This window comes from Muscardinus avellanarius (assembly GCF_963383645.1).
Source record: "Muscardinus avellanarius genome assembly, chromosome: 13".
Taxonomy (NCBI): domain Eukaryota; kingdom Metazoa; phylum Chordata; class Mammalia; order Rodentia; family Gliridae; genus Muscardinus; species Muscardinus avellanarius.
In genome coordinates, this window is record NC_137799.1 from 91863537 (window position 1) to 91891253 (window position 27717).

Here is a 27717-nt window from a genome sequence, read left to right on the forward strand (position 1 = left end):
GGGCAGGGGGTCCCGCAGTGCGCCCTGCTCGTCTGTGGCCCGGATTGAAAGTTGGGTTCTCTGGAGTTGGTTCTTTTTGGACCCGTGATGGGATGGTTTGTGATTCTTCTTTTTAAACAGTGAGAGGGCAAACTCTGAGCCCTGGCAGGTGATGAGCTCTTAGCGAGGAGCAGAGGTGTGAATTAACGTGAGATGCAATTGCATCCAGGTAGTTTTTTGCAGAAGCGTCCCAAGAGTTAGAAGAGGTTTGCTTAAAGAGTTTAGGAAGTCTTTTATACAGTACAGTACTTAAAACCAGTTTTGTAAATACTCTTGTCCTGAAAGCTACGTCCCCTCTCTTAAACCAGCGTTCATTTTACAGGCATAATGGTTATGAAAGCTTCCGTAGATGATGATGATTCAGGATGGGAGCTCAGTATCCCTGAAAAAATGGAAAAAAGCAATACAAGCTGGGTGGACATAACCCAAGATTTTGAAGAAGCTTGTCGAGGTGAGTTTGAATTTTTGGATTAGAAATTCAGAATCTAGGACAGGATAAAGGAAAATTATAATTGTAATTCCGAAACTTTCCTTAATAAGTAAAAACTCAACAGGTAATTTTGGTTTATCAAGTATGTTGACCACTCTTATTCACTGCCCTGTATTTTAACTTGTTTAAAGCCAGTTTGTATTGGATGAAGCATTATCGATGTTGAGGCAGTTTTTTTTTTTCTATTTCTCTAACTTGGAATAACAGGTTAAAGTATATATCAATAATTTCTAGCAGGAAATGCTAATTATTATTTTTGTGGGCTTGTGTGTGGTACTAGGTTGGAAGCCAGGGGCATTCTACCTCGAAGCTACACCCCCAGCCCTGTTTTTTATTTTGAAACAGTCTCATTCATTTGCAAAGGGCCTAAGTAACTGAGTCTTATCGAACTGCAATCCTCCTATTTCAGCCTCCAAAATGCTGGGATGACAAGCATGTGCCACCACACCCAGCTAATTATGTTGACAAAACTAATATTTTTGTATGTTTGAGGTTTAGTCCAATCCCAGTATTCCCGGCTTACAATCTCCCAGTGGCTTGTTGCAGGTAGAATCAAGTGTGGACTCCTTCCCTATGGCCTTATAAGGTCTGGTCTCTGCCTACCACTCAGGCTTTGTTTTTGTAACATTGCCCCACCAGTTCCAGGCACAGATACTTTTTAATCTTATTACTCACATCAAGGTAGTCTCCTAGGGTCTTTGTGCATTTTTTTCCCTCTTTTTTGGTACTGGGAATTGAACCCAGGGCATTCTACCCCTGCTGTACCCTCCACCCTTTTAAAAATTGTTTGAAATAGGGTCTTGCTAAGTTACTGAGGCTGGCCTGGAACCAGAGATCCTCCTATCTCAGCCTCTCTAGTAACAGGAATACATGGTACACCACTATGCCTGGCTACATTTTGTTTTCTTAAATTGCTTGTGCAAGCCTTCAAATCACTGGCTCAGTCTTCAAGCTAAAAATGTTTCCTCTCCACTGAGGACCTTAAAACAACCACTGTAAGCAGATTCAATCCCTCATTCTTCTCTACTTCACTTCAATTTAGTTGCTCTGTTTTGTATTCTTCAGAGCACTTCACTAGACATCATTTTCAATTATTTCTCATTGTGAGCCTCACCCACTGGAATATAACTTCTGTGAGGGCAGAGAACATATCTGTATCCCTAGCACACAGAACATTTGGTACATAAATAAGTTCAATATTTGGAAGTAAATGATTGGAGAAATGAACATATTTGTTTAAGGGGAAAGAGCCTTAGGGAGTTACTGAGGATATACCAAAGGAACAAATAACAGAGTGCTTGCACTTAAAAAGAGAAGATGGAATCAAGAACATGGTAGAGGAATTAGCTTGGGGAAAGCATAGAGGCACAGGGAGGCAGGAATTACTGAAGTCAGGATGGAGAGGTGAGGTGTTGCTAGTTCTTTAGCAGCTGGGGAGGGATGATAGAGGGATTCATACCAGATGACTTCTGTTTCCCCAGAAGCCTGGGTCATGGCGAGGTGGGTGTGTTTGAAGAGTGCTTTGATGGAAGGAAGACTTGGAGCAGCTGCAGGTGGGAAGGGAGCCAGCTGAGTATAAGCAAAATGATAAGTCATTTGCCTCCTATTTGAAATACACATCTAGTTAAAGTATGCCTCAGTGAGGTACTAGAAAGAACATTAGATTGGGAGTTGCCCACATATGTCTGTCTCAAGGAGAAAGAAGGGTAAATTACAGTGTATTTTTTTGCTCAGAGCTCTTAAATTGTGTCATACCTATCATCTTGCACTGATTTTAAGCATCCTTATTAGAGGGTCATCATTATCAACTTAAATGGGGAAAGGTGGCTTCATTTGGGCCTTAAAGGAAATGCAGAGTTTCTATAAGTGAAAGTAAGGGGATAATCAGTCTACACTGAGATGACCATATGAACCAGTTCAGTGAGAGGTTTTTTGGGAAGTGAATAATTCTGCTTGACTCAAGAACAGTTTTCAGTGGAGATCTCAGTTTTTTGTTGTTTTCCTAGCTTGTGTTTGTTTCACGAGCACGTACAGTCTATTAAGAGTTTTGAGCATAGGAGTGAGTGTATCCTCGTGTTGTTTAATAAATGAACTGAGTGGAGTGGCTTCTCAGCAGATAGTAAGCTTTCTAGTCAGATTGGGCAGAAGTGTCAACTCTGCCACTGAAATAGCAGTTACCTCGGCTGGTGTAATTAATGTGAGTCTTACTTTCCTTCTCTGTAAAGCAGAACTTCTACTTTATAGAATTTGGGAGATTAAGATAGTGGGTGTAAAGTATTTGATCTGCTCAGTGATGGTAGCTGAGTGACGGTAGCATGCTCTTGCTCATGGTAGGGGTTGTGGTGTTGAAAGCATAGTATGAAAGCAGCATGGTTTGTGTTGCATCGTCATGGAGAGAGCCTCTAACTTTCCACAAGCTTGCACTCTGCCAGGCTGAGGTATTAGAGCTTTGGACGAGGATAGTGATAGGATGGGATAAAAAGTTACACATGAGAACAAAGACCGGCCGTGTGGCTCTGATGGTGAATATTGGGCGGTGAAAGGAACATGAGAGATGATGTATACCTTAAATATTTTCCTCTGCAAACAGGGGAGTGAGCACAAGTAGTCTTCAACGTCCCCTTCCCAAATCATACGGGTAGCTTTCAGAAAGCCACTCAAATTATAAAGAGTATTAAAACTCTTTATAATTTCCTGTTTTACCTTAGCGATTCATGGAGAAATTTGCACTTTACACTGTGTTGCCCTTTATATTAAAGGTCTTTCCCTTCCATATTGTCATGTATATTTGACAGCTCTAGGCAGCTGTACTATTTTTTTTTTTTTTTTTTGGTGGCACGGGGGTTCATAGAAACCCTTCTACCCCTCCGGGCTACACTCCCAGACCCATTTTTATATTTTTATTTGGAAACAGGGTCTCTTAAGCCAGAGCGGCTGGCTTCGAACCTGTGCTATCCTCCTGTCTCCGCCTCCCAGGCATGGGGATTACAAGCGTGCGCCACCACACCTGGCAGCTGTACTATTTTTTAATCCTGTGTTTTTGAATACTTTTGGATCTTAAGTTCACCCACAGTTGTGCATACCACAGTGTGAAGACTGCAGATCTGCAGAACTTAGTCCCAATTAAATATAATTTAAATAGCACTACTTGTTTTCATATACATGTATATTTTTTGTACTTTTCAGTTAGATGTACTTTTTTTTTTTTTTTACTTTTTCCAGTTGTAAAGAGGATTGCACTCGAGTAAGCAGCTTAGAATACTGGTGGGAGAGATGCTTGGTGTGGCTTCCTGTTATACTGTAAATTATCCCTAGTTCTTTGTGGAAGAACCCTGAGAGTAGAAGATAAGGTGGGATCTGCCTCAGTGTGGATTGAGAGGGTGTGGCATTGCCACATCATACCATCCTATTAATGCTGGCATAATTGGCTCCTGCACTGTCTCAGGCAGCACAAACGCGAGATGTACTTCTTAGAATTAAAAAGTCAATGCAGAATTCATCTTTCTTTATAGACAGACTTAGGACTATAGATTTTTGATAGTTTTTTTTTTTAATTTTTGTTTTCAGGGGCATTCTGTCTCCTCAGAGCTACCCCTTCAGCCTTTTCTATTTATTTATTTATTTATTTATTTAAATTTATTTTTGCGGTACTGGGGATGGAACCCAGGGGCATTCTACCTTCAAGCTGCACTCCAGCCCTATTTTTTACTCTTTATTCTGAAACAGGGTCTCACTGAGTTGCAGAGGGCCTCACTAAGTAACTGAGGCTGTCCTCAAATCACAATCCTTCCGTCCCAGCCTCCCAAATGCTGGGTTACAAGCGTATGCCACCATCCCTGGCTCGCTCTTTTTTATTTTGAAACAGGGTCTTGCTGAGTTGCTGAGGCTGAGTTACTGAGACTGGTCGTATACTTATGCTCTTTCTGTCTCTGCCTCCCAGCTATTGGGGTTACAGGTGTAAACCACCCTTCTGAGCTTCTTGATAGGTTTGAGCCTATATTTATTATTAATAATTGTTCTCCCTCATAATCACATTTATGGTCTTGATTATATTTTAGACTTTAGTGATCTCTGAAAACTTTTTTGGGGGTGGTACTGGGAATTGAACCCAGGGATGGGGAGTTCTACTACTGAGTCCCAAACCTTTTTTTTTTTTTTTAATTTTGAAACAAGATATCGCTTCATTATTTATTGTGTGTTGGTCTCAACCTGCAATCCTCCTGTCTCAGCCTCACAAGTACTGGGATTACAGGCTTGGGCCCCTGCCCCTAAAAACTAAACTTCTCTCTCTTCTTTGGTAACAGTGTGATTGCATGTGGCTGGACTTTGGTGAATTTCTTCATTCTTGGTCTATAAAATTATCTACTCATGACAAAGTTGTTTTCACATACATTTTTACTCATCCTTTCAGTACTTTGGAGTCTTTCAAATCAAATTTAAACTTAAATTTTCATCATTTATTTTATTTAGTGTCAAGCTGGTAGTATCTTTCCCTTGTGCTTCCTGCAACTGATCTTTATGCTCTTTTTTTTTTTCTTTTCAAGTTATTTTGAATATATGGTGACCTCGTTATTTTGCTTGATCAATAATAATTATGTGACTATTATAAGTAATACTTGTAGGTTTCTCTCTAGGAAACCTTGCTAAGTTAAACCACCTCACTTTGCTTTCTGTCAGAAGTCCCTGATCTTCATATTCCATTCATTTTCTGTATTTAGATGCTTTCTGAATTAGAGTCACAACTTAAAAATCTCATTTAAATACATGATCCTAACAGGACTGCTCCTCCTATTAGCTGCCAGATTCCTTCTTCCAGGCCGTGGCCGGCCGGTGCATCTCCTTGCTCCTTGTCCCTGACACCAGCAGGTGTCTAGCGCCTGGATGTAATCCACAGTCACTTCCTTCCTCTCTGGGCTCTAGTTTTGGAGGCCTGTGCCCCAGACCTATCTTCTCATCCAGTTTCCTTCTCTCTTTGGTGCTTTAGTTCACCCAGTTTCTTCTGCTCTTGCCAAGTACTTTAAAATTTTTTTATTGTTCTCTCTTCAGTCTGCTATAGTGTAGGATGCTTCAGCTTAGTCTTTCTCTTCTGTCTTCTCTCACTCAAGACATTGGTAGGTGCGCAGAATGTGTTTGTTTTATAAATAAATGGATAATCTCGGTATTTTTCTCCCGCCCTCTCTCCCTTTCTTCCTCTTTCTTTTTTTCTTTCTTTCATACTGGGAATTAAACCCAGAGGCTACTTATGAACTACATGACCAGCTTTATTTATTTATTTATTTATTTATTTATTTATTTACTTATTTATGGGTCTGGGGGTGGAACCCAGGGGCATTTGACCTCCAAACTACACGCCCTGTTCTATTTTTTATTCTTTATTTTGAACCAGGGTCTCACTAAGTTGCTGAGGCTGTCCGCAAACTGCAGTCTTCCTGTCTCAGCCTCCCTAGTCCTGGAATTACAAGCATGCACCACCAAGCCTGGCTTTATTTTTATTTTGAAACAGGGTCTTGCTAGGTTGAGAGTCTCACTACTTGCTGAGGTTATCCTTGAACCTGTGATCCTCCTGTCTCAGCCTCCCAAGTACTGGGGTTACAGGTGTGTGCCATTATGCCTGGCTCGGTTATGTTTATTTAAAGCCAAAAATATTTGGATCTGAGACTAAAGAAATTTGAGAACTACTGCATTACATCAATGCTGTCGTTTTGGGTGACTACCTAGAACCAGCATAATTATGAATAAAAGCGTGGGCATTAAAATTGTGATACTTGATTATGTTATCATTGAAGTGGTCTGGAATATGCTTCTGTGATCTTTTTGTTTTTTTATTTTTTTATTGGTGCATTGTAATCATACATCACATTGGAATACAAGACTTGAGAGGATATACAAGCACACATCATCCAATTAGCCCTCATCCAGTCCCCATCCCATTCGCTCCCCCTCCCTCGATCCCATGCTTATTTGGTGATTAACTTCGATACATATGTTTATGTACCTCCTGCTTTTAAAGAGGCTCCATCCTCCCCTATTCCATACCCTCTGATTGGTCACCTTAATTGCTTCACTATAGGGCCCTTTCTATAGCTCGACCACTTCCTGTTGCCCCTTTCCTACTAGTTATTGCTGATTAGGGGAAGCATCTGGTTTTTATTTTCTGCGATATTTCTCTGCGCATGCCGCGTTGCAAATACCGATCCCACTCTTGACGGCCCCAGTTGTGGCCTGGCTACCCGGTGGAATGATCCAGACCTCGCTGGCCCCGACACTGGCCTAACCCCTCAGCTGGCTCCGATCCTGGCCTCGGAGGCCCCAGCACAGGCCTTGTCTTACAGCAGGCTCTGATGCCAGCCTCGCTAGCTCCAGCACCAGCCTAGCTGGCCCCGGCACTGGCCTAACCCCTCAGCAGGCTCCGATCCCAGCCTCGGAGGCCCCAGCACCGGCCTAACCCCTAGGCAGGCTCTGACCCCGGCCTCGGAGGCCTCAATAGCGGCCTTGCCTCACAGAAGGCACCAATGCTGGCTGTTGGCCCCAGCACCGGCCTAACCCCTCGGCAGGCTCCAATCCGGGCCTTGGAGGCCCCAGCACTGGCCTTGCCTCATGGCTGGCTCCGATGCCGGTCATTGGCCCTGGCACCAACCTAACCCCTCGGCAGGCTCTGATCCTGGCCTTGGAGGCCCGAGTAGTGGCCTTGCCTCACAGCTGGCTCTGATGCCGGCCATTGGCCCCAGCACCGGCCTAACCCCTCAGCAGGCTCCGATCCCAGCCTCGGAGGCTCCAGCACCGGCCTTGCCTCACGACAGGCTCCAATCCCAGCTTTGCTGTGTCCGTCGCCGGCCTCACCCCTCGGCACGCTCTAACCCGAGCACCCTCTTCGCCCAACCATTTGTCTCACATTCTCGAGGGTGTGTGGTGGTAGCATTCTGCCTCTGGGGTCATTACTTCAAAGGTTCCAGGTGTAATGCATCAGATCTCTGCCTCCCCTGAGTACTGGCCACTGCCATTGCCACTGCCTCCATCATTTCAAATCTTTCCCAAGCTCTTTTTCCACTCTGAATGTTGTCCAGTGTTCCTGAACATGCGCGATGGTAGCATTTGACCTTTGGTGTAATTTCTCCAAAAAAAAAAAAAGGTTGGTAGGATCCGATTTCTGCTTCTCACGTACCCTTGACCTTCTGAGATTGGCTGATCTCACTTACCTTAATATTCTGTAGTTCTATACATTTTGTTGCAAAAGATATGATTTTGTTCTTCTTGATAACTTGTAAGATATAACTCTTTTCACCCTCTGGTTCATTCAGTGGTCTCTGGTATGGCTAGGTTCAGGTTGGGCGTAGCGGGGGTTTCTTGTTTCTTGAATTCTAAGCTATAGAGTGAGAATTGGGGATTGTAATCTTCCTCTACTCTGCTTTCTTTCTAATGTAATCTTTTAAAAAGATTATTATTGAACTAGTTACATAGCATTTTAAAATGAGCAAAAGAGCAAAAATAGATTCTTGATAAGACTTCTGTAGACAGCTTCCCATCTCCAGTCTATGAGTCTAGTTTGATTATTTTTCTAGGGATATGTTGTTTGTTATTTCTTTATTCTAAGAAGGGGTGGACAGAAATTGTCCTGGTAAAAGATCTGGGCCAGCCCAGGACCTTATAACATGCTTATCACCATTCTCTAAAACATTGTGCTCATGAGCTCATATTAATTATAATACAGTAGTCTCTGCTTATCCAAAGTTTTACTTTCTTTAGTTTCAGTTACCAGTGCTAAACCATAATTAAAAAATATCAAAGCCGGGCGTGGTGGCGCACGCTTGTAATCCCCGTGCTTGGGAGGCGGAGACAGGAGGATCGCGCAGGTTCGAAGCCAGCCGTGCTGGTGTAAGAGACCCTGTTTCAAAAATATAAAATAGGTCTGGGAGTGTAGCCCGGAGGAAGAAGGGCTTCCAGGAACCCCAGTACCACCAAAAAAAAATAAAAAATCAAGTGGGAACATTTTATAAAGTTTTTAAAGTTTTTATACTTGTTTTTTTATACATGTCTGTAAACAACTTTTAAAAAGATTTTGTTTTTAAGCAGGGCATGGTGGCGCATGCTTATAATCCCAGTACTTGGGAGGCTGAGACAGGAGGATTGCACAGGTTCAAAGCCAGCCTCAGCTACTTAGTAAGGCTCTCAGCAACTTAGATCCTGTTTCCAAATAAAATATAAAATAGGTCTGGGAGTATAGCCCAGAGGTAGAAAATCCTGGGATCCACCCCCAGTGCCAAAAAAAAAATTTTTTTTTTAGAAATGAAAATTATGTTTTCCTTGTTTCATGCCATGGTGAATATTTTCAAAGGTAGGACCTGGGTGGAGTGGGCAGCACTGGTATTTGTGAATTTACTTTAGTTTTTTATATTATTTATTTATTTATTGTGGTACTGGGGATGGAACCCAGAGACGTTCTACTCCCAGCCCTCTTCTTTTAGTCTTTTTTAATATTTTGAAACAGGGACTCACTGAGTTATGAAAGACCTCGCTAAGTAGCTGAGGCTGTCTGCGAACCGTGGTCCTCCTGTCTTAGCCTCCCTAATTCTGGGATTACAAGAGTGCGCCACCCCACCTAGCTGTATTTGTGAATTACTTTAGATCAGTGGTTCTTGACTGGGGATGCTTTTGTACTACAAGGGACATTGGCCACTGTTTCATGACATTTTAGTTGTCACTGCATGCACATGTGTATGTGTCTTGTGTATTTTAGTGTGTACACATGCACATTCTGGCATTTTGAGGATACTTGCCAGGAATGCTGCTAACATTCAAGTGTGCAAAAAAAGTTCAAAAAGCATTTTTCTCCCTAAAATATTACTAAGTATTACTAATGCTGCTTAATTCATTCTGTTTTGAGTGTTTTGAAGAATGTTCAGCTACCATTCAACTTCCTGGGTTCTTCAGGAAAGGAATGTGGACGTTGGATGGTTTACATGTCTGACAACTAGAATTAACATAGAGGAAGCAGTGTGAAGGGAATGGGACCTTCGGTGCACCTCGAGGGCCCTTCTGCATTGTTGAGTGCATCTTCTCAGATGTTCTCCCAGTCATGTTTTGTGTATCCTGCATTAGTAGCTTCTGGTCAGTAGTAAAGGAGTACCCAGCCAAGCTTGGTGGGCACACTTGTAATCCCAGCATTTGGGAGGCTGAAACAGGAGGATCATGGTTTGTGGTTAGCCTCAGCTACTTAGTGAGGCCCTTTGCAACTCAGTGAGACCCTGTTTGGGTGTAGCTCGGAGGTAGAATGCCCCTGGGTTCCATACCTAGTACCACCAAAAAAAGAAAAAAAAAGGAGTACCTGAAAGTCACCACTTTCTTTAAGCTGATTATTTTGGTATTTATGATTCTGTATAGCATGATTTTATTGTTATTGATTGATCTCTTCTGCCCAATTTTGGCATTATTTATGGACTTCTCTCCATGTAGTTATTGCTACTTTTGGTATGCAGATATTATTTATGGGCTGGGTGTGGTGACACAGGCTTGTAATCCCAGGATTTGGGAGGCTGATAAAGGAGGATCGCGGTTAGAGGACAGCCTCAGCTACTACTTAGTGAGGCCCTTTGCAACTCCGTGAGACCCTTTTTCAAAATAAAGAATAAAAAATAGGGCTGGGGTGTAGCTCGTGGTAAAATCCCCCTGGGTTCCACCCCCAGACCCGCAAAAAAAAAATCCCAAACGTGTGTGTGTGTGTGTGTGTGTGTGTGTGTGTGTGTGTGTGTGTTTGGGTTTATATGTATGTAACATGTACATATATGTATGTTTTTTATATCTATCATATGTTTTTTATATAATATATTATTCATGGCTGAGCCAAGGGATAAAACTATTAGACATTTTCCTTCTTGCATAGTTTATTTTCCACAAAAATTTGTTACACAAAATTTAACATTGATTATGCCTCAGACTCTGCCAGTAGTCTAACTCTCCTTTAACAGTCATTTACATCTAATGTCCTATTTATTGGTTTTATCTCTTTAAAGGACTTTTAACCAGTTGCGGTGGTGCATGCAGTGGTGCTTGGGAGGCTAAGATAGGTTTGTAAGTTCAAAGCCAGCCTCAGCACCTAAGCGAGGCCCTTAGCAACTTATCAAGATCCTGTTACCAAATAAAAATGGGGCTGGGGGTCTAGCTCAGAGGTAAAGTGCCCCTGGCTCAGCCTGGAATGTTTTTTTCCCCTGTGAAACATTATTACTAATTCCTGATTAAAACAATTTTGGAGGCAACAATTTTCCAGGGCTCTGAGTGTCTGAAAATGTCTTTATTTTGCCCTCCTACTTGATTTTGTGGCATCTCTGGGCAGCTTGGAGAATTTGAAGGCATTTAACATTGAATATTGCTTCAGCGTTGGTGTTAGTAGTTTGATTCCTGAGCTTTGGTGGGTAACCTTTTAGGATTTTGTTTTTCCCCAGGCCCAGAACTTTTATAGCAGTTTGACTTGTTGCCTTTGGGCTCTTTACATTTTGATACTAAAGTTCTAGGAAATCGCCTTGAATTACTGGTTTTCTTCTCCTCCTCCTGCTTCTCTTTTTCTTCCTCTTCTATAGGCCCTTTATTTGGCATCCACAGGGTAGATAGATACTGAATCCCCTAGGGTGCGCATCTGTTTTTTTTTTCTCTCTCTCTCTCTTTTTCCTCGATTTCATCTGTCAAACTTTCTATTGAATTTTTCTTTTCTACCGTGTTTGTTTGTGTGTGTGCGTACATGTGTGTAAGCATGCTGGGGATTGAACCCAGGACTTCACACACAGGCTATGCCACTGATCTGCACCCCTGTGGTTTTTTTTTTGTTGTTGTTGTTTGTTTTTTGTGGGTCTGGTGTTGGAACCCAGGGGCATTTGACCTCCGAGCTACACCCCTTGCCCTATTTTTTATTCTTTATTTTGAAACCGGGTCTCACTGAGTTGGAGAGGGCCTCACTAAGTAGCTGAGGCTGTCTGCGAACCATGATCTTCCAGATCTCAGCCTCCCGAATGGAATGCTGGGATTACAAGCGTGCACCACCACGCCCGGCTCCCCTGTGTTTTTAATTTTAAATGTTTTTCTCTGAAGTGTTTTATTCCTCTTTTTTTTTTTAAATGCCATGTTTTTCTCTGAACATTTTCTTTCTCTGTGTTGCACTACGTTATCTCTTTAGTGATAATGATGGTTCTTTTGAATTTTTGTTTCTCTTTGTAATAGATGTATAATATGTTTCCTCCAACTTGGGTAGGGGACTAAATCTGATTCTTGGAAGTGCTGAATTTCTGAGTTGAGACCCTATGACTGTGGATACTACTGTAGCGTGATCTGATCTGACTTTCTTTATTTTTTAGCCCTTTGGAATTTTTTATTCCAAAGGGCTGTAAAATAAAGTCTTGTTAGGTCGCTAAGGCTGACTTTTTTCTTTTTTCTTTTTTTTTTTTTAGCTCTTTCCTCTTGGAAAGACTCTATTCTTTAGAGAAAATTTGTCTAATCTCCTGTCTTCTGGTTGGTTGAAAATTTGACTTGACTGCCAGTGACTTAACAGTTAAGTGAGGGGGAAACCCTGGGGTTGTCAGTGTTCACGTAATGCCCCTCCTAGCACTATACCCTGACCTTCAGATGACTTGTTGTCCCTCAGGACTTGTTTTGCCCTCTCCAGAAGAAGTGTTCAGCATTCTCCAGGCTGTCTTAATAGGTTGTAGGAACCGCATCGTTCACACCTTCTTTTTGTAGATGAGAGAACCAAATCCCAGAGTGACTGGTTTGCTTCCAGCTTATGGAGTATTTTTTGTGCTTGATGAAGCAATTTGGTGACCACGTCCACCCTAAATATATGATGATGGTTATAGCAGTTCTCAAACTGGTTGCAGGATTCCAGTATATTCTAAGTCTGTATATGCCTCTGTGTGTGTGTGTGTGTGTGTGTGTGTGTGTGTGTGTGTGTACATATTAGAATTTAAAACAAATTGGAAAAAATACTTAATTTAAGACAATTATAATAAACTCATTGAATACATACAAATACATATTTTAAATGAAAAACAAATGTGTTCCAGAACAAAAACCAAAAAAGAGTGAAATTATTTTAATTTTTGCAAATATCTTTTGTTTGGGGAGTGAGGAGTACTGGAGATTGAACCCAGGGACATTCTATCTCTGAATGTCTCCTTTTATTTTTTATTTTGAAAGAGGGTCTTGCTAAGTTGTTGAAGTCCTGTTTTTGAAACCCTGTTGTAAAAAAGTGAAAGGGACTGGGGTGTAGATGTCCTCAGAATGTTAAACAGTCATATACTCAAATTGAGATCTAATAAGATTGATCAGGGTGACATGTACTTAAGTTAAAGTGAGTCAGGAACCTACAAAATTGAAGAAGGTAGGAGCTGAAAGAGAGTGCTCCTCACATTTTGTACTGTAGATACCTCTACTTTCCATGCTAGAGTCCTGGCCCTGAGATTAGTAATTTTTAAAACTTTGAGAACATTCAAGAACATTCTCTTTTCTAGTTGTTTGTGTTAAGATCTAACATAAAGTTTCCATCTTAATTCCTCGTAATTATAGAGTTCACTGGTGCTAATACTTTAGTAGTGTTGAGTTACTATCACCACCATCCATCTCCAGAAATCACTTTTCATCTTGTATCCTCAACTCTGTAGCCAATAAGCAGTAACTCCTTATTTCTCCCTTCCTCCGTTCATTGGCAACTACCACTTTACATACAGCCTTCTCAATGATTTTAAGTAAGTACCTCATATAAGTGGAATCACACAGTATTTGTCTTTTTGTGGGTTTATTTTCATTTAGTAAAATGTCCTTAATGTGACATCCATGTTGTCATCCACGTCACATATGTCAGAATCTCTATTTTTTTTTCCTTTTTCCTTGTACTAGGATTGAACCCTTGAACCCAAGGGACATTCTACATCTGAGCTCCATCCCTCCCCCCCAAGCCCAATTTTATTTCTTATTTGGAAACAGTCTCACAATTTTGAAACAGGGTCTCACTAAGTTGCTAAGAGCCTTGCTAAATTGCTGAGGCTGGCTTTGAACTTGTGAGTCTTCTTTCTCAGCCTCCCAAGTACTGAATTATAGCCATACACCACCATACCCAGCTAATCTCCTTCCTTCTTACAATTAATAATAATATTCCATTAGATGTGTTACTATAGTTTGTTTATCTAGCATTTTCGTTGATGGTCACTTAGATTAATTCCATATTTTCGCTATTGTGAATAATGCTGTCATAAACAAGGGTGTACAGATACCTCTTTTGTTTGTGTGGCATTGGAGTTCAATTCAGGGGCATTCCATCTCTGAACTATACCCTCAGCCCAATTTTATTTCTTATTTGGAAATAGGGTTTCACTAAGTTGCTGAGGGCCTGATACGTTGCCAAGGTTGGCTTTGAACCAGTGATCCTTCTGTCTGAGCCTCCCAAGTATTGGGATTACAAGCATGCACCACTATGCCTGGTTTACAGATATCTCTTCAAGACCCTATTTTTAATTCTTGGTGTATGTTCAGAACTAAAATTGCTGGGTCTTATTGTAATTCACTTTAAATTTTTTGAGGAATTATCATATCGTTTTCCATAGTAGCTGTATCCTTCTCCAATATTACCAAAAGTGCACAGGGGTTCCAATTTCTCTACATTCTGTAACACTTGTTATTTCTGGATTTTTTATTATTTGTATTTTATTGTAGCTATCCTAATTGGCTTGAGATGGTGTCATTATAGTTTTGATTTGTATATCCCTAATAGTCATCAAAGACATTCTTACATGAGATTGGAAAAAAATTTTGTCTTACATAACTAGAAATACATGGCAGTACAAGATGGGTTACTAGTTTAGCTTGGGACCTTTGTCTTGACTGGTGCAGAAGCAGCAGCAGTTTGACCACTGGTTTTTTCTCCTTCAGCCATTGCTTTGTATCATCAATACAAAGGTTAACAAAGTGAAAAAGGCAGAAAATAATTTTTAATATCACCAACTCCTAGGTTCCCAGGCCAGACCACCCTTTGAGAATCTCTGGCTTATAAGTGTATGTTCTTATTATGCTTTCTTGGCACATTTTGATATGTGTTTCCTATTTATCTATTTTAGTACCTGGAGCTATTAAATTTTTATGTTATTTAACTTTCATTAGCTAGGAGGATTGGATAAAATTCTGGAAGTGGCTTCTTTACACCTTCTACAATTTGGTCATTGGTTCCCACCTCACACCTGCACATGGAGACCTGGAGTGTGTTAAGACCACTGTGTGCTTTAAGACCATTTTAAGACCCACTCCTAGATGTCATTGGTTTGGAGTGTTGCTGGGATATTTGAATTAAACAAGTTCGCTAGTTAATTATACAGTGCAGGCGAGTCTGAGGACTGCTGCCGTGTGTGTGTGTGTGTGTGTGTGTGTGTGTGTGTGTGTGTGTGTGTTTCTAGAGATTGAACCTAGGGACATTCTACCTCTGAGCCACATCCACAGCCCCCCCCCCCCTTTTTTAACACAGGGTCTTGCTAGGTGCTTAGAGTCCTGTTACATTGCTGAGACTGGCCTTAACCTGTGATCCTCCGATCTCAGCCTCCCAACTCATTAGTGGGATTACAGGTGTACACCATCATGCCTGGCAAGACTACTGCTTTGTGGTAAATGGGCACTTTTGGTTTGCTATTTACTTCAGTGTTTTTTGTTATTTAAATAAAATAGAATTTTTTTCCCCTTCTTTTTGTGGTACTGGGGATGGAACTCAGGCTTCCTACCTCTGGACTACACTCCCAGACCCCCTTTTTAAAATTTATTTAATAAAATAGAATTTTTAAAAGTGATTTTGACACACTGTTCCTTGAATAAAAAGAGATCAGATTATGCTACTGAGTGGCTTAAAAACAACTTGAAAAATAGAAACATTTACAAGGGAAAATGGATATGCTGGTGATTTAATTTTTCATCCCCTTCCCACCCTATACTGGGAATTGACTTGGACACTCTACCATTCAGATATGTCCCCAGCCCTTTTTTATTTTGAGACAGAGTCTCACCAAGTTTCCTGGGCTGGCATTAAATTTGGAATCTTCTTGCTTCAATCTTTCAAGTAGCTGTGATTACAAGTCTGTGCCCCCGTGCCTAGGTTTAAAAGTTATTTTTTAAATTTGTAATCTCAAGCCGGGTGTGGTGGTGCACGCTTGTAATCCCAGCATTCGGGAGTCTGACACCTGGAGGATCGTGGGCAGCCTCAACTACTTAGTGAGGCCCTCTGCAACTCAGTAAGACCCAGTTTCAAAATAAAGAATAAAATAAAAAATAGGGCAGGGGGTGTAATCGGAAGTCAAATGCCCATGGGTTCCATCCCCAGACCCGCAATAAATAAATAAAATAAATAATTAATTAATTTGTAATCTCATTGGAATATTGTGTTTATGATGAATCATTTGTTTTTCCTGCTATTGGGAATTGTGTTCACGGGCATTTTACCTCTGAGCTTTACCCTCAGCCTTTTTTATTTTTAGTTTGGAAACAAGGTTTTGCTAAGTTGCTAAGGCTGACCTCGAAGCTGCAAAATCCTTTTGTCTCAGCCTCCTAAGTACTGGGATCACAGGTGTGAGCCAGCCACCATGCCCAACAGGTCACTGTTAATTCTCAGAAGTTTCCATTTTTTTCTAAACCACTTTGACTCATAATATTCTTAGTATTTAGGTACCACTGTATAGAAGCATTATATTAATAACTGTAGATATAACTGTTTCTCTGAAAGTGAATGTTAAAATAAGACAAGCACATTTCTTAAAAAATACTTATGTTTTTAAAAATTATTTTGGATGTTAAGTATAAATATATTCAAAGACCTTTTTTCTCTGCTTCTTTTAGAATTGAAGTTGGGAGAACTGCTTCATGATAAGCTGTAAGTATTTATCTGTACTTTAAAATAGTATAATATTTCAGTCTATTTTTTCTTCTGTGTAGTATAATTATGTAAATTTATATTTCCAAAGTAATAATGAATAATAAACATTTTTAACTTTGGTAAGATGATTTGGGGTTGCTGACCTGATTTGTGATATAAAATGGTGGTACCTGGTGAAACTGTGACTTACTTTTTTCTTGAGGGTAGAGGTACTGGATGTGGAATTTCTTTAAGAAAAGATAGCATTTGTATGTCATATGTAATAGATTGGTTGATGACCAGATATCTGGTGACTGAAGGCTTGTTATGAAGTAAATTAAGAACATAAGTATAAAGAAGGACTGTGGGTATAGCTCAGTGCTCAGCACCCCTGGGTTCAATCCTCAGAGTAAAACAAAAAATGAAATAAATAAAAAACAAAAACCCATATTGCTGGGTTCCGTCTCTAGAATTCTGTATTTAATAGGTTTGGGAAGAGACCACAGATTTTGAATTTTTAACAGATTTCCAGGTGAAGTTGATGTTGCACATCTACTTTGAGAATTTATTATCTCAAGTGCAATATCACCTTTTTCCTTTATGGCTTCAGACGTTTTATCTGAACTTTTTTCAAATTGTGTGAATCAACGATATCACTTTCTCTAAGTAGTTAGCTATTTTTCTTTCCTCTTTCCTCCTTTTATTTTTTTATTTTTTTGGTGTAATGGGGATTGAACCCAGAGGCATTCTACCTGTGAGCTACACCCCCAGCCCTGTGTTATTTTTATTTTGAAACAAGGTCTCACAAAATTGCAGAAAGGCGGCCTCACTAAGTAGGTGAGGCTGGCTAAGAACCTGAGATCCTTTTGTCTCAGCCTTGCAAGTACTGGGATTACAAGCATGTACCACCATTCCTAGCTGATTTTCTCAAATTAATTAACATATTTATTTATTTATTGCGGTACTGGGGGTGGAACCTAGGGGCTTTTCTACTTCCAGGCTATACTCCCAGACGTATTTTATATTTTATTTGGAAACAGGGTCTCACTAAGTTGCGGAGGGCCTAAGTAGCAGAGGGCCTCACTAAGTAGTTGAGGCTGTCCACGAACCGTGATCCTCCAGTCTCAGCCTCCTGGATGCTGGGATTACAAGCGTGTGCCACCGCGCCCAGCTATGATTGTTTTTATAATGTGATGGCCAAAACTTTGGGCATTATAGACTGTAGTGTATGAGATCATTATACTTTTAAGATATGGAAGAAGCTAGGCTTGGTGGTGCATGCTTGCAATCCTAGTTCTTGAGAGGCTGAGACAGGAGGATCACAGGTTCCCAGCCAGCCTCAGCTACTTAGGACTTCTGCAACTTAGACCCTGTTTCAAAAAATAAAGAATAAAAAATAGGGCTAGAGGTATAGCTCAGAGGTAGAATGCCCCTGGGTTCAGTCTCCAGTACCACACACACACAAAAAAAAAAAGATATGAAGAAGACGAAAAAAGGAAAAGTTATATAATGATTATTCAAAAATATGACTTTCTAAATGTTACAGAAAATTACTTAAGGAAGGCAAATAGAAATCTGTAATAGATCACTTGATGTCTTTTTTCCAAGAGTTTCTACTGCACAACCGTTTTGAAGGAAGTATAGAAAAAATGTTTTAATTCTTTTCTCCCCCACAGTGCATGTAAAATAATTTGAATAGCAAGTACATGAAAGATTTTTTGTGTTAAGAGATAATTAATTAAAATGCAAGTGTTAGCAAGTTAGACTAAATTAAAAACTAGTTATTAAAAGTAGTGTAATAATTCTTGCACTACTATAGAAACCTTGGATTGGGTTCAAAAGCATACTGCTGATCTCGGTGTGGTGGCACACACCTGTATGTATTCCCAGTATTTAGGAGGCTGAGACAGAGGGGTCATAGGTTCAAGGCTAGCCACTGCAACCTAGTGAGACCTTTAGCCAACTTAGTGAAACCCTGTCTCAAAAAACAAAGACAGACAGGCGTGGTGGCGCAAGCTTGTAATCCCAGATCTTGGGAGGCAGAGACAGGAGGATCGCACAGGTTCGAAGCCAGCCTCAGCTACTTAGTGAGGCTCTCAGCAACTCAGTGAGACCCTGTTTCCAAATAAAGCATGAAATAGATCTGGGAGTAGAATAAGCCTCTGGTTTCTACCCCAGTACTACACACACTAAAATAAAATAAAATAAAATACAATAAAATAAAACAAAGACACACACCAAAAAAAAAAAAAAAACCTCAGAAACACACTGGGGGGTCAATTTATTTGCAGATTTGGACTTTTTGAAGCCATGTCTGCTATTGAAATGATGGATCCCAAGATGGATGCTGGCATGATTGGAAACCAAGTTAATCGAAAAGTTCTCAATTTTGAACAAGCTATCAAGGTAATCACATCGTACTTTTTGTTTTCTTTTGTCTTTTGTGGTTTCATATGTTAAAATGTGCTTAATATGAAATCAAATGGAGTATGTTAACTTACAGTGAATATTTTAAAGCATCTCATCTGTATAACCAGTAAAAATCTACAAATTATTTGAGACCTTCATTATAAAATTGCTCTAAATTTGTTCATTTATGTATTTTTCAATTAATTTTGAAAGCATTTGAGTATATATTCAAATACCAAGGTAATTAGCTTAGAAATTATATTTCATAAATTATTAATGTAGTAAGCAAAATGCTAATGGTTATAAATTTAAAATTTACTTACTGAGAATTAGCAATTTATTTGTAACTGCCAAGAGTTTAATTTTGCATGTTTTATGAATAAAGATTAGCTAAGCAAAATGGATAGTATAAACAATTTATAAGTACTATATAACTAACTGACTTCTGGAAAGATTTTTTTTTTTTTTTTTTTTGCGGTACTGGAGATGGAACTCACGGGCCTACCTTTGAGCTACACCCCCAGCCCTCATCTTTATTCTTTATTTTTTGAAACAGGATCTCACTGAGTTCGCAAAGGGCCTCACTAAGTAGCTGAGGCTGGCTGTGAACCTCCATCCTCCTGTCTCAGCCTCCCGAATGCTGGGATTACAAGTGTGCTCCACCACGCCTAGCTAGAAAGATTTTTTTAAAACGCTTATTTTAGCTGGGTGTGATGGCACATACCTGTAATCCCAGTATTTAGGAGGCTGAGACAGAAGGATCATAGGTTCATGGCAGGCCTCCTGAGCAAGTTAGTGAGACCTTCAGCAAGCTAGTGAGGACCTGTTTCAAAATAAAAATGAAAGGGCTTGGGGTGTAGCTGAGAGGTAGAATGTCACTGAGTTTAGGCCCCAGTACCAAAAAAAGACTATTTTTTTTCCTTTGTTAGTAGTTTTGAGTCATTAAAAATGACTCCGTTTTATTAATGCTTAAAACTAATTTGAAGCCATGCATCGTGGTGCATGTTTGTAATCCCAGTACGTGGAAGGCAGAGACAGGAGGAATGCAGGTTCATGGTCAGTTTCTGTATTTCTTATTGAAATGACTTGTTTAATATGTTGTTTCTATAACTATTGGTTATTAAAAATAAAATTTTAAAAAGATGTATAGTTTTCAAGAATCCAGAGTTAACTTAGTTTCTTGGTTTTATCAGATGATCTACATTTTCCTAGAATTGCTGTTTTTAAGTATCTAAGTTTTGGTATCAAAAATGCTACTATACAGAATACTCTAAACCTTAAAAGTGTTTCTGCTTATATGTCATTTTCCCCTTTTTTCAGGATGGCACCATTAAAATTAAAGACCTCACCTTGCCTGAATTAGTAGGAATAATGGATACATGTTTTTGCTGTTTGGTAAGAATTAAAATAACACTGTTATCTTTGAATTTCAAAGTAAACACCAGTATTGAGCATGAAATATATGTAGTACCAGGCCAGTTAAGAGAGAGGTACATAAGATTACCTAGCTAGATGATGCCATAGGACATGTCATTTCATTTCTCACCTCGATGACTTTAAGCTTTCATTTTTTTGTAAAGGGATATTTTCTTTTCAGTAAGATATTAGTGTAACTCTTATCCAAAATGACCTTTTTGTTCTGAAATTACCTAGAGAAACAGATCTGTAATTGGAAGGTTCCTGGACTGTAAGATAAACGTAATTGAACCAAAGGGAGGTTTCAATTGGTTTGGAGAGATTTTTTGTTTTCATTTATGTACTATAAATTCTGGTCAACTGGTAATTTTCTGTGAAGGAAATTTTTTTTAGTAATTTATCTCTGCTGGATAAATGTCCTCCATAGACAGTGTCGTTTAATTGTAGAAAAATTCTTTTTGGTTTTTATGGCTTTTCTCACCCTCTGCATTTCTGACCATCCTTTCTTTTTGAGTTGACATCAAAGCGTCATCTTTAGAAACATGTAAAATGTATACATGTGTTCATGGAGCAGATACTGTGTCAGATGTTAGAAAGAGACACTTGAGTTATCTTACATACATCATTTTCACTTGGACCTTGCATCCACTAGGTACCTGTGTCTTGGTAGATTGTGTAAGTTACGCTGCTGAGAAGGGGATAGCCAGAATCCTGATCCTGGTCATTTGTTCTCACTCCAGTTAGAAGGGCATTCATCAAGAATACAAATAATAAATGCTGGTGAGGATGTGTGAGAAGTAGAGACATTTATACATTATTGCTGGGACTGCAAATTAGTACAACACTATGGATATCAGTATGGAGGTTCCTCAGAAGACTAGGAACAGAACCACCATATGATGTGCATGTACCACCCTCAGTATATTTATCCAAAAGAATTAAAGTTGGCGTACTGTTGTGATACATGCATACCCATGTTTATAGCTGCACATTCACAGTAGCCTGTGTGTCTGTCAACATCTGGTGGGTATGGGTAATAGAAATGTGGAATTACACAGTGGAGTTTTACTCAGCCATATAAAAGAATGAAATTATGTCATCTGCAGGGAAAATAGATGGGGGATGTCATGCTAAATGAAATAAGCCAGAGTCAGAAAGTCAAGGGTTTCATATGTGGAAGTTAGGGGGAAAAGTGATCTCATGAGAACAGAAGGGAGACCAGTAGATTAGATGAAGGACATCGGGGAAAAGGAGAAGGGAGGGAAAGGGAGGCGCTAGGGAATGAAACTAACTAATCATATTACATGTATGTAAGTAGGGATCACAATGAGCTCCGTTGTTACGGGCAGTTATAATGCACCAATTAAAAGTGTTTTTATAAAAGATCTCTCTGGTTGCAGGTATTGAGTTAGAGACGGGAGGTAGGAAACCACTGCTATTTTCTTGTAATCTAGATGAGAAAAACTATTGGTTAAATTAGTGATGTATGAAGAAGTTGAATTAGAGGCAAGAACTTGTAATGATTAGTTGTAAAACTGAGTTCCCCAGTTTTTTGCTTTCATTAATTGCATTGTATACTTGATTGAATTTGAATGTTACATAAAGAAATGGTCTAATTTTATTCCAAATATATTGCAAACTGTGTAGGACTACAGTGTATGAAAATTCTTTCCATAGATGATCATTTATAGTTCAGGTTGAGCATCCTTAATCTGAAAATCTAAAATCTGAATTTTTTTTCCTTTTTTGGTGGTACTGGCCATTGAAACCAGGGGTGTTTTGACCACAGAACTATATCCTTAGTGTTTTCCTTTCTTTTTAGAACTTAATATACTCTGGCTTTGAACCTGTGATCCTTTCTCAGTCTTCCAAGTACTTGGATTACAGGCTTGCACCAATGGGCTCCACTTAAATTCTTTTTTTTTTTTTTTTTTTTGGTGGTACTGGGGTTCCTGGTAGCCCTTCTACCTCCGGGCTACACTCCCAGACCTATTTTATATTTTTGAAACAGGGTCTCTTACGCCAGCGCATCTGGCTTCAAACCCGCGAGGTCCTCCTGTCTCCGCCTCCCAAGCGCGGGGATGACAAGCGTGCGCCACCACGCCCGGCTAAATTCTAAAAATTTTTAAGCACTGACATGATGCTCAAAACATTTGATATTTTAGAGTGTTTGGATTACAGATTAGGGAAGCTCAACATGTAGAGTCTGTGTGGATATTCCAAACCCAAAAAACTAATCTGAAACATTTCAGATGTTGAAATGCAGGGTTCTAAGCATCTCAGATAAAGGATACCCAGCCTGTGTTTGTTTGTCTGTCTGCTGTTTGTTTTGCAGCACTGGGAGTGGAGCCCAGGGGTGTTCTGCCTAGGGTTCTAAGCATCTCAGATGAAGGACGCCCAGCCTGTGTTGTCTGTCTGTCTGTACTGGGAGTGGGGCCCAGGGGCGTTCTGCCTCTGAGCTTCTCTCCTGGTCCTTTTTTCTTTCTTTCTTTTTTTTTTTTTAAATTCTTGATTTTGAAACAGAGTCTTGCTAGGTTCTGGAGGGCCTCACTAAGTAACTGAGGCTGGCCAAGAACCTGCGATCCTTCCACCTCAGCCTCCAGGCACTGGGATTGCAAGTGTGCACCACCACCCACTTGTGTACGATTTCTGAACACCTTTAGTCAGTGAAAGTGAACTCCAGTTTTTCTGTCTCTTCTGACCTTACCTTTTGAGTCTTGTGGTTGTTTCTACTCATTTGGGTCTTCGGTGCTCCAGCCTTTGACGCCTGGACCAGTGTAGACTTGCAGACTCGTGTCATCTCGAATTTGTCTGCCCTTTTATTTCTTTATAGATAACATGGTTAGAAGGCCATTCCTTGGCACAGACTGTATTTACGTGCCTTTACATTCATAATCCAGACTTTATAGAAGACCCTGCCATGAAAGCTTTTGCTCTGGGAATCTTGAAAATATGTGACATTGCAAGGGAAAAAGTAAATAAAGCTGCTGTTTTTGAAGAGGTAAGCTTTTGTAATATAAGAAGTCCTAAAGTTCTGTCCACCGTACCCATGGTAATGTAGTTAAAGTTTTGTGGTACATATTTTTGCTTATATATATAAAATTATGAAGTTTTTTTTTTCTTTTTGTTGTTGTACTGGGAATTAAACACAGGAGCATTCTACCTTTGAGCTACACCCAGCCTTGTTTTGTTTTTTGTTTTGAAACAAGGTCTCACTCAGTTACTCAACTGAACTTGACTTGTCTCAGCTTGCCAAGTACTGGGTCTGTAGATGTGCACCATCATTCCTGGCTAAGATTCAGTCCTTTTCAATGAGGGTGTTAAATCTTAAAACTTTTGAAACGAGCACCATGGCGATATCTATTATAATTTAAAATGGACATAACTTGACTTAGCGGTTTCACTTCTAGCATTTTATCCCCCAAATATTTGCCCTTGTAAGTGTACAAGGACCTTAATCATGCGATTGTTTGTGGTTACCTAAAATCTAGAAACTGTCAATAGCTCTTAATAGAAGATTCATTTTAAGATGCTATATTCCAGTCTCATGGTGTAATTTAGTGGTAGAGTATTGCCAAGCATGTGCACAGCCTTGAGTTTAATCCCCAGCATTGCAGGGGGGGAAAAAAAGATGTTATATTAATACAGTTGAGGATATGCCATCTTTAGAAAGTAGGTAGAGGCTGGGGGTATTACAGCTCAGTGGTAGAGTGCTTCTTGTTTAGAATGTATGAGGCCTTGGATTCCATCCCTAGTACTGCTAGAAAGGAAAAAAATAGGGTAGGTTTTTGTGTACAGATAAGTATAGAAAAGCCTATAAACATTGTGTACCTTTTTTTTTTTTTTTTTTTTTTTTTTTTTAGGCTGGAGATAGGGATACTGAGGGTATCTGCTCACCTCTCCCCCAGACACACATCTTGATTTCAAGCATACTGCCCTTTGATCACTTCCCTTACTTTCTGGTTTTTGCTTATGTATCTGTTGTATGTAGCCTTCCCTGTTTTATTTTTTATTTTGACAGAGTGCCTCATTAAGTTGCTAAGGGCCTCACTAAGTTGCTGAAGCTGGGCTCAAACCTGTGTTTCTCCTGTCTCAGCCTCCCAAGTACTAGGACTAAAAACACATGCCACTGCACCAGCTTCTGAAATATTTTTGATTCCCTCATTCTCAAGATCCTTGAGTTCCACTGTTAACTTCCAGTTCATAGATGCTACCGCTTGATTATTCTGTTATTTTTATTTCCATGGTCCACTGCTGAAATCACTCAGATATCCTCAGTTCTTTTGCCTCGCTCATCATTTGTGTCACTTATCTGGCAAAACCCCAGCCATCTGCCCCCTGCCTCTAAACCCAAGCAGCAGAAGCTGCTAGAGAAAACCCACATCTGTGTGTCTGTTCTCACTTTAATTTTAAGACTGCAAATCTCAGATGGAGATGATCCTGTCGTACACTGCTGTAGGGAATTGGTTTTTTTAGTCTCTGAAACTGCCTTTTTTTCCTCAGGCCTCCAATGCCAAGCCTCTTCATCCTCAGATTGCTTCCTACCTTGTTGAAATGCTAGCTGCAGTCAGATGTTCTTAGAAGTGCCGTCTTTCACTGTCAGAGCTACTAACCTGTCTGTTTATATCCACTACTCTGTACTCTGGCTTCTGTCCTATACTCCTAAGCCTTAAGCTCAGCCTCTCCACTTGTATTCTAGAGTCCATCTCTCCTAGATCACTGCAGTTAGGAGAGCATTTTATTATTAGTGTCTCTTTCACTATTACATTATTTGCATATAAATATGTTTTAATGTCTTTTTTTTTTAATGGTCCTTAGGATGGAACCCAGGGCTATACTTCCAGACCTATTTTATACTTTATTTGAAAACGGTCTCACTGAGTTGCTGAGAGCCTCACTAAGTAGCTGAGGCTGGCTTTGAACCTGTGCAATCCTCCTGTCTCAGCCTCCCAGGTGCTGGGATTATAAGCATGCGCCACCATGCCCAGCTAATGCCATTCATTTAAAAACAAAACACCACAGTTCTTTTGATCCCATGGCTCCCTATATCCAGAAAACCATTTCTCTTTCACCCTCCACAAAAAAAGCTGCTTGAGTGAGTTGTTAGTTTGCTTATTTTACCTTCTCTCTGTTTTTCCTTCAAGTGGTTATTCTATACCACTGTTGAGAAATTGGTCTTTATCTTGTTAAGTCCAGTGTTCCAACCCCTTCCTTTTTTCTTTTTTTTTTTCTTTTTTTTTGCAGTTCTGGGGGTGTAACCCAGGGGCATTCAACCTCCAAGCTACCCCAGGACTATTTTTTTATTCTTTATTCAGAAACAGGGTCTCACTAAGTTGCGGAGGGCCTCACTCAGTAGCTGGGGCTGTCTGGGAACTTCGATCTCAGCCTCCAAATGTTGGGATTACAAGCATGCACCACCAAGCCCAGCTCAGTCCCTCCTTCTTAAACCTGTAAATGTCTGAAGATACAGTTGACCACCTTGAAATACTCTTCTTTTCATCACCTTGAAACTATAGTTTTAGATTTTTTTTTCCACCACACTGGCTAGTCCAGTTGCTGTGGATTCCCTCCTCTTTGATTTCCTCTCTAGGTTGATATTCTCTGCTTCTATGGCTTTTCATGCCAACTATATGCTGGTTAAGTCCAAATGTACATCTCGAGTCCTGATTCCTTCCTCAGCTTCAGACTCAAGTAGGTGCGCTCCTGAAATCTTCACTTGGATGACCGAGGAAATTGCAAATATTGAAATAATAGCCAGGCCGGGCGTGGTGGCTCACGCTTGTCATCCCCGCGCTTGGGAGGCAGAGACAGGAGGATGGCGCAGGTTCGAAGCCAGCCGCGCGCGCTGGCCTAGGAGACCCTGTTTCCAAATAAAAATGTAAAAATTGGTCTGGGAGTGTAGCCCAGAGGTAGAAGGGCTTCCAGGAACCCCAGTACCACCACCACCAAAAAAATAATAATAATAATAATAATAATAGCCAGAATTATAGTCCATTCTGTCCTTGTTTCCATAAACTTTGGCAGCTATAATCCAAAAGATTGACCTTGTAATTTAGAGGAAAGAAGATGTCTTTTCTTAGGGTTTCAGGTCCAGTCCGTGTGAGGTGGGATCGGCAGCGTCAGGGCGTGGCGGGGGGAGGTGGAGAGCATGAGCTGTGCTGTCACACCAGAAGCCTGAAGGAGAGAGCCAGCAGGGAGAGGGTGATCATGTCTATAACCCGAAGGCCACACCCTCTGCCTGGGCCAGGCCCAGATAAAGTCCTTGTACATCAGCCCCAAACATTAGTACATGTGCTCCTTAGGGGACATTTTATATCCTAACTATAACAGCCCTTAATCCTGTTCCTCCCAAAGCCTTTCCCATCTCAGAAAAGGGCAGCATTTGTTGTCTGTTACTCAGACTGAAAACCTACAGATGACCTCATACTCACGTTCGGCTCTGCCATCTCTTACAGTCCCGACCCCGTCCACTCATGGCCTCCTGGTTGGTTCTGGTTTTGTCCATTAGTCCACAAAGCTTCCTGAGTGGTCCTTGAATGGCAGCAGTCTGTTCACATGACTGCACTGCTCTCAGTCTTCGTTGACTTAGGTTAAATTCTTGTTGTTGAGGCTTATGTTTATTACACAAAACCTGTGGTATTCTCCCTGAAAGGTAGTTATTCTTAGACTCTTCTTGGCACACTAATATTCCATACATAAGCCTTAACAGGTATCTGTTTTTTGGTTTATGTATAAAAGATTGACTTACTTGGTTTTTAAAAATTGAACGTGGTGGCACATGCCTGTAGTCCCAGGACTTGGGAGGCTGAGACAGACTTAGTGAGGCTCTTAGCAACTTAGTGAGACTGTTTCAAAATAAAATATAAAAGACTAGGGGTGGAGCTTGGCTGTAGAGTGCCATTTATTTCGATCCCTAATCCCCAAAAAGTGGGGGGAAAATCAGAAGGTTATACATGTTGAAAACAAAAATTTCTAGATTTTTCTTCTGAAGAATTAGGAGGCCTGGCCACACCGGCCACAATGTGGTAAGTACTGGCTGACTTCCCATTAGTAAGCCTTGTTCTCCAGTTTGCCGTGGCCCTTGCCACTCCCCACAGGGTATCTTGTAGCCCCCCAGTTGTACTTAGACAGTAACTTGCCTTCCACGTTTTTTATCTCTACCCTGAAGCAAGTCATTTATTTATTCAACAGATGATTATTGAACAATAAGTATGGTGCCAAGCAATACTCTAAGCCCTGAAGATAAAGCAGTGGGTAAAACCCCTGGGCACATGGGTTGTATATCCTTGAGATCGAAGTAGTCACTGTCTAAGTAACCAGTTGCATGCAGGCCGTAGTAACTGTTTTTGCCATCACTTTGAGTAATTCTGATTGACAGTGCTTAACCTTTATAGCATAGCAGGTCAGATCTGAAGTAAGTCTCATATAAATCTTGAGTGTATGCTTGTAAACATGTATGATAGTAATATGTAGACAAGCTGGATGCCATTTTACTTTTTTC

At 40.3% G+C, this 27717-nt stretch overlaps 1 protein-coding gene across 2 annotated transcripts in view; it reads left to right on the forward strand.

Moving 5' to 3' along the window:
* Nucleotides 1-361: 361 nt before the first annotated feature.
* Nucleotides 362-27717, forward strand: part of NAA35 (N-alpha-acetyltransferase 35, NatC auxiliary subunit) — a gene marked incomplete at both ends in the record, with an annotated part of 73742 nt that continues 46386 nt past the window's right edge. Inside the window, 5 exons of one of the 2 annotated variants that reach the window (XM_080709205.1) lie at nt 362-490; nt 16376-16409; nt 18683-18797; nt 20121-20195; nt 23050-23217. In XM_080709205.1, coding sequence (XP_080565331.1) covers nt 367-490; nt 16376-16409; nt 18683-18797; nt 20121-20195; nt 23050-23217 — 516 coding nt within the window. The remainder of the gene's footprint in view (nt 491-16375; nt 16410-18682; nt 18798-20120; nt 20196-23049; nt 23218-27717) is intronic. The other variant, XM_080709206.1, reaches the window with a different exon arrangement.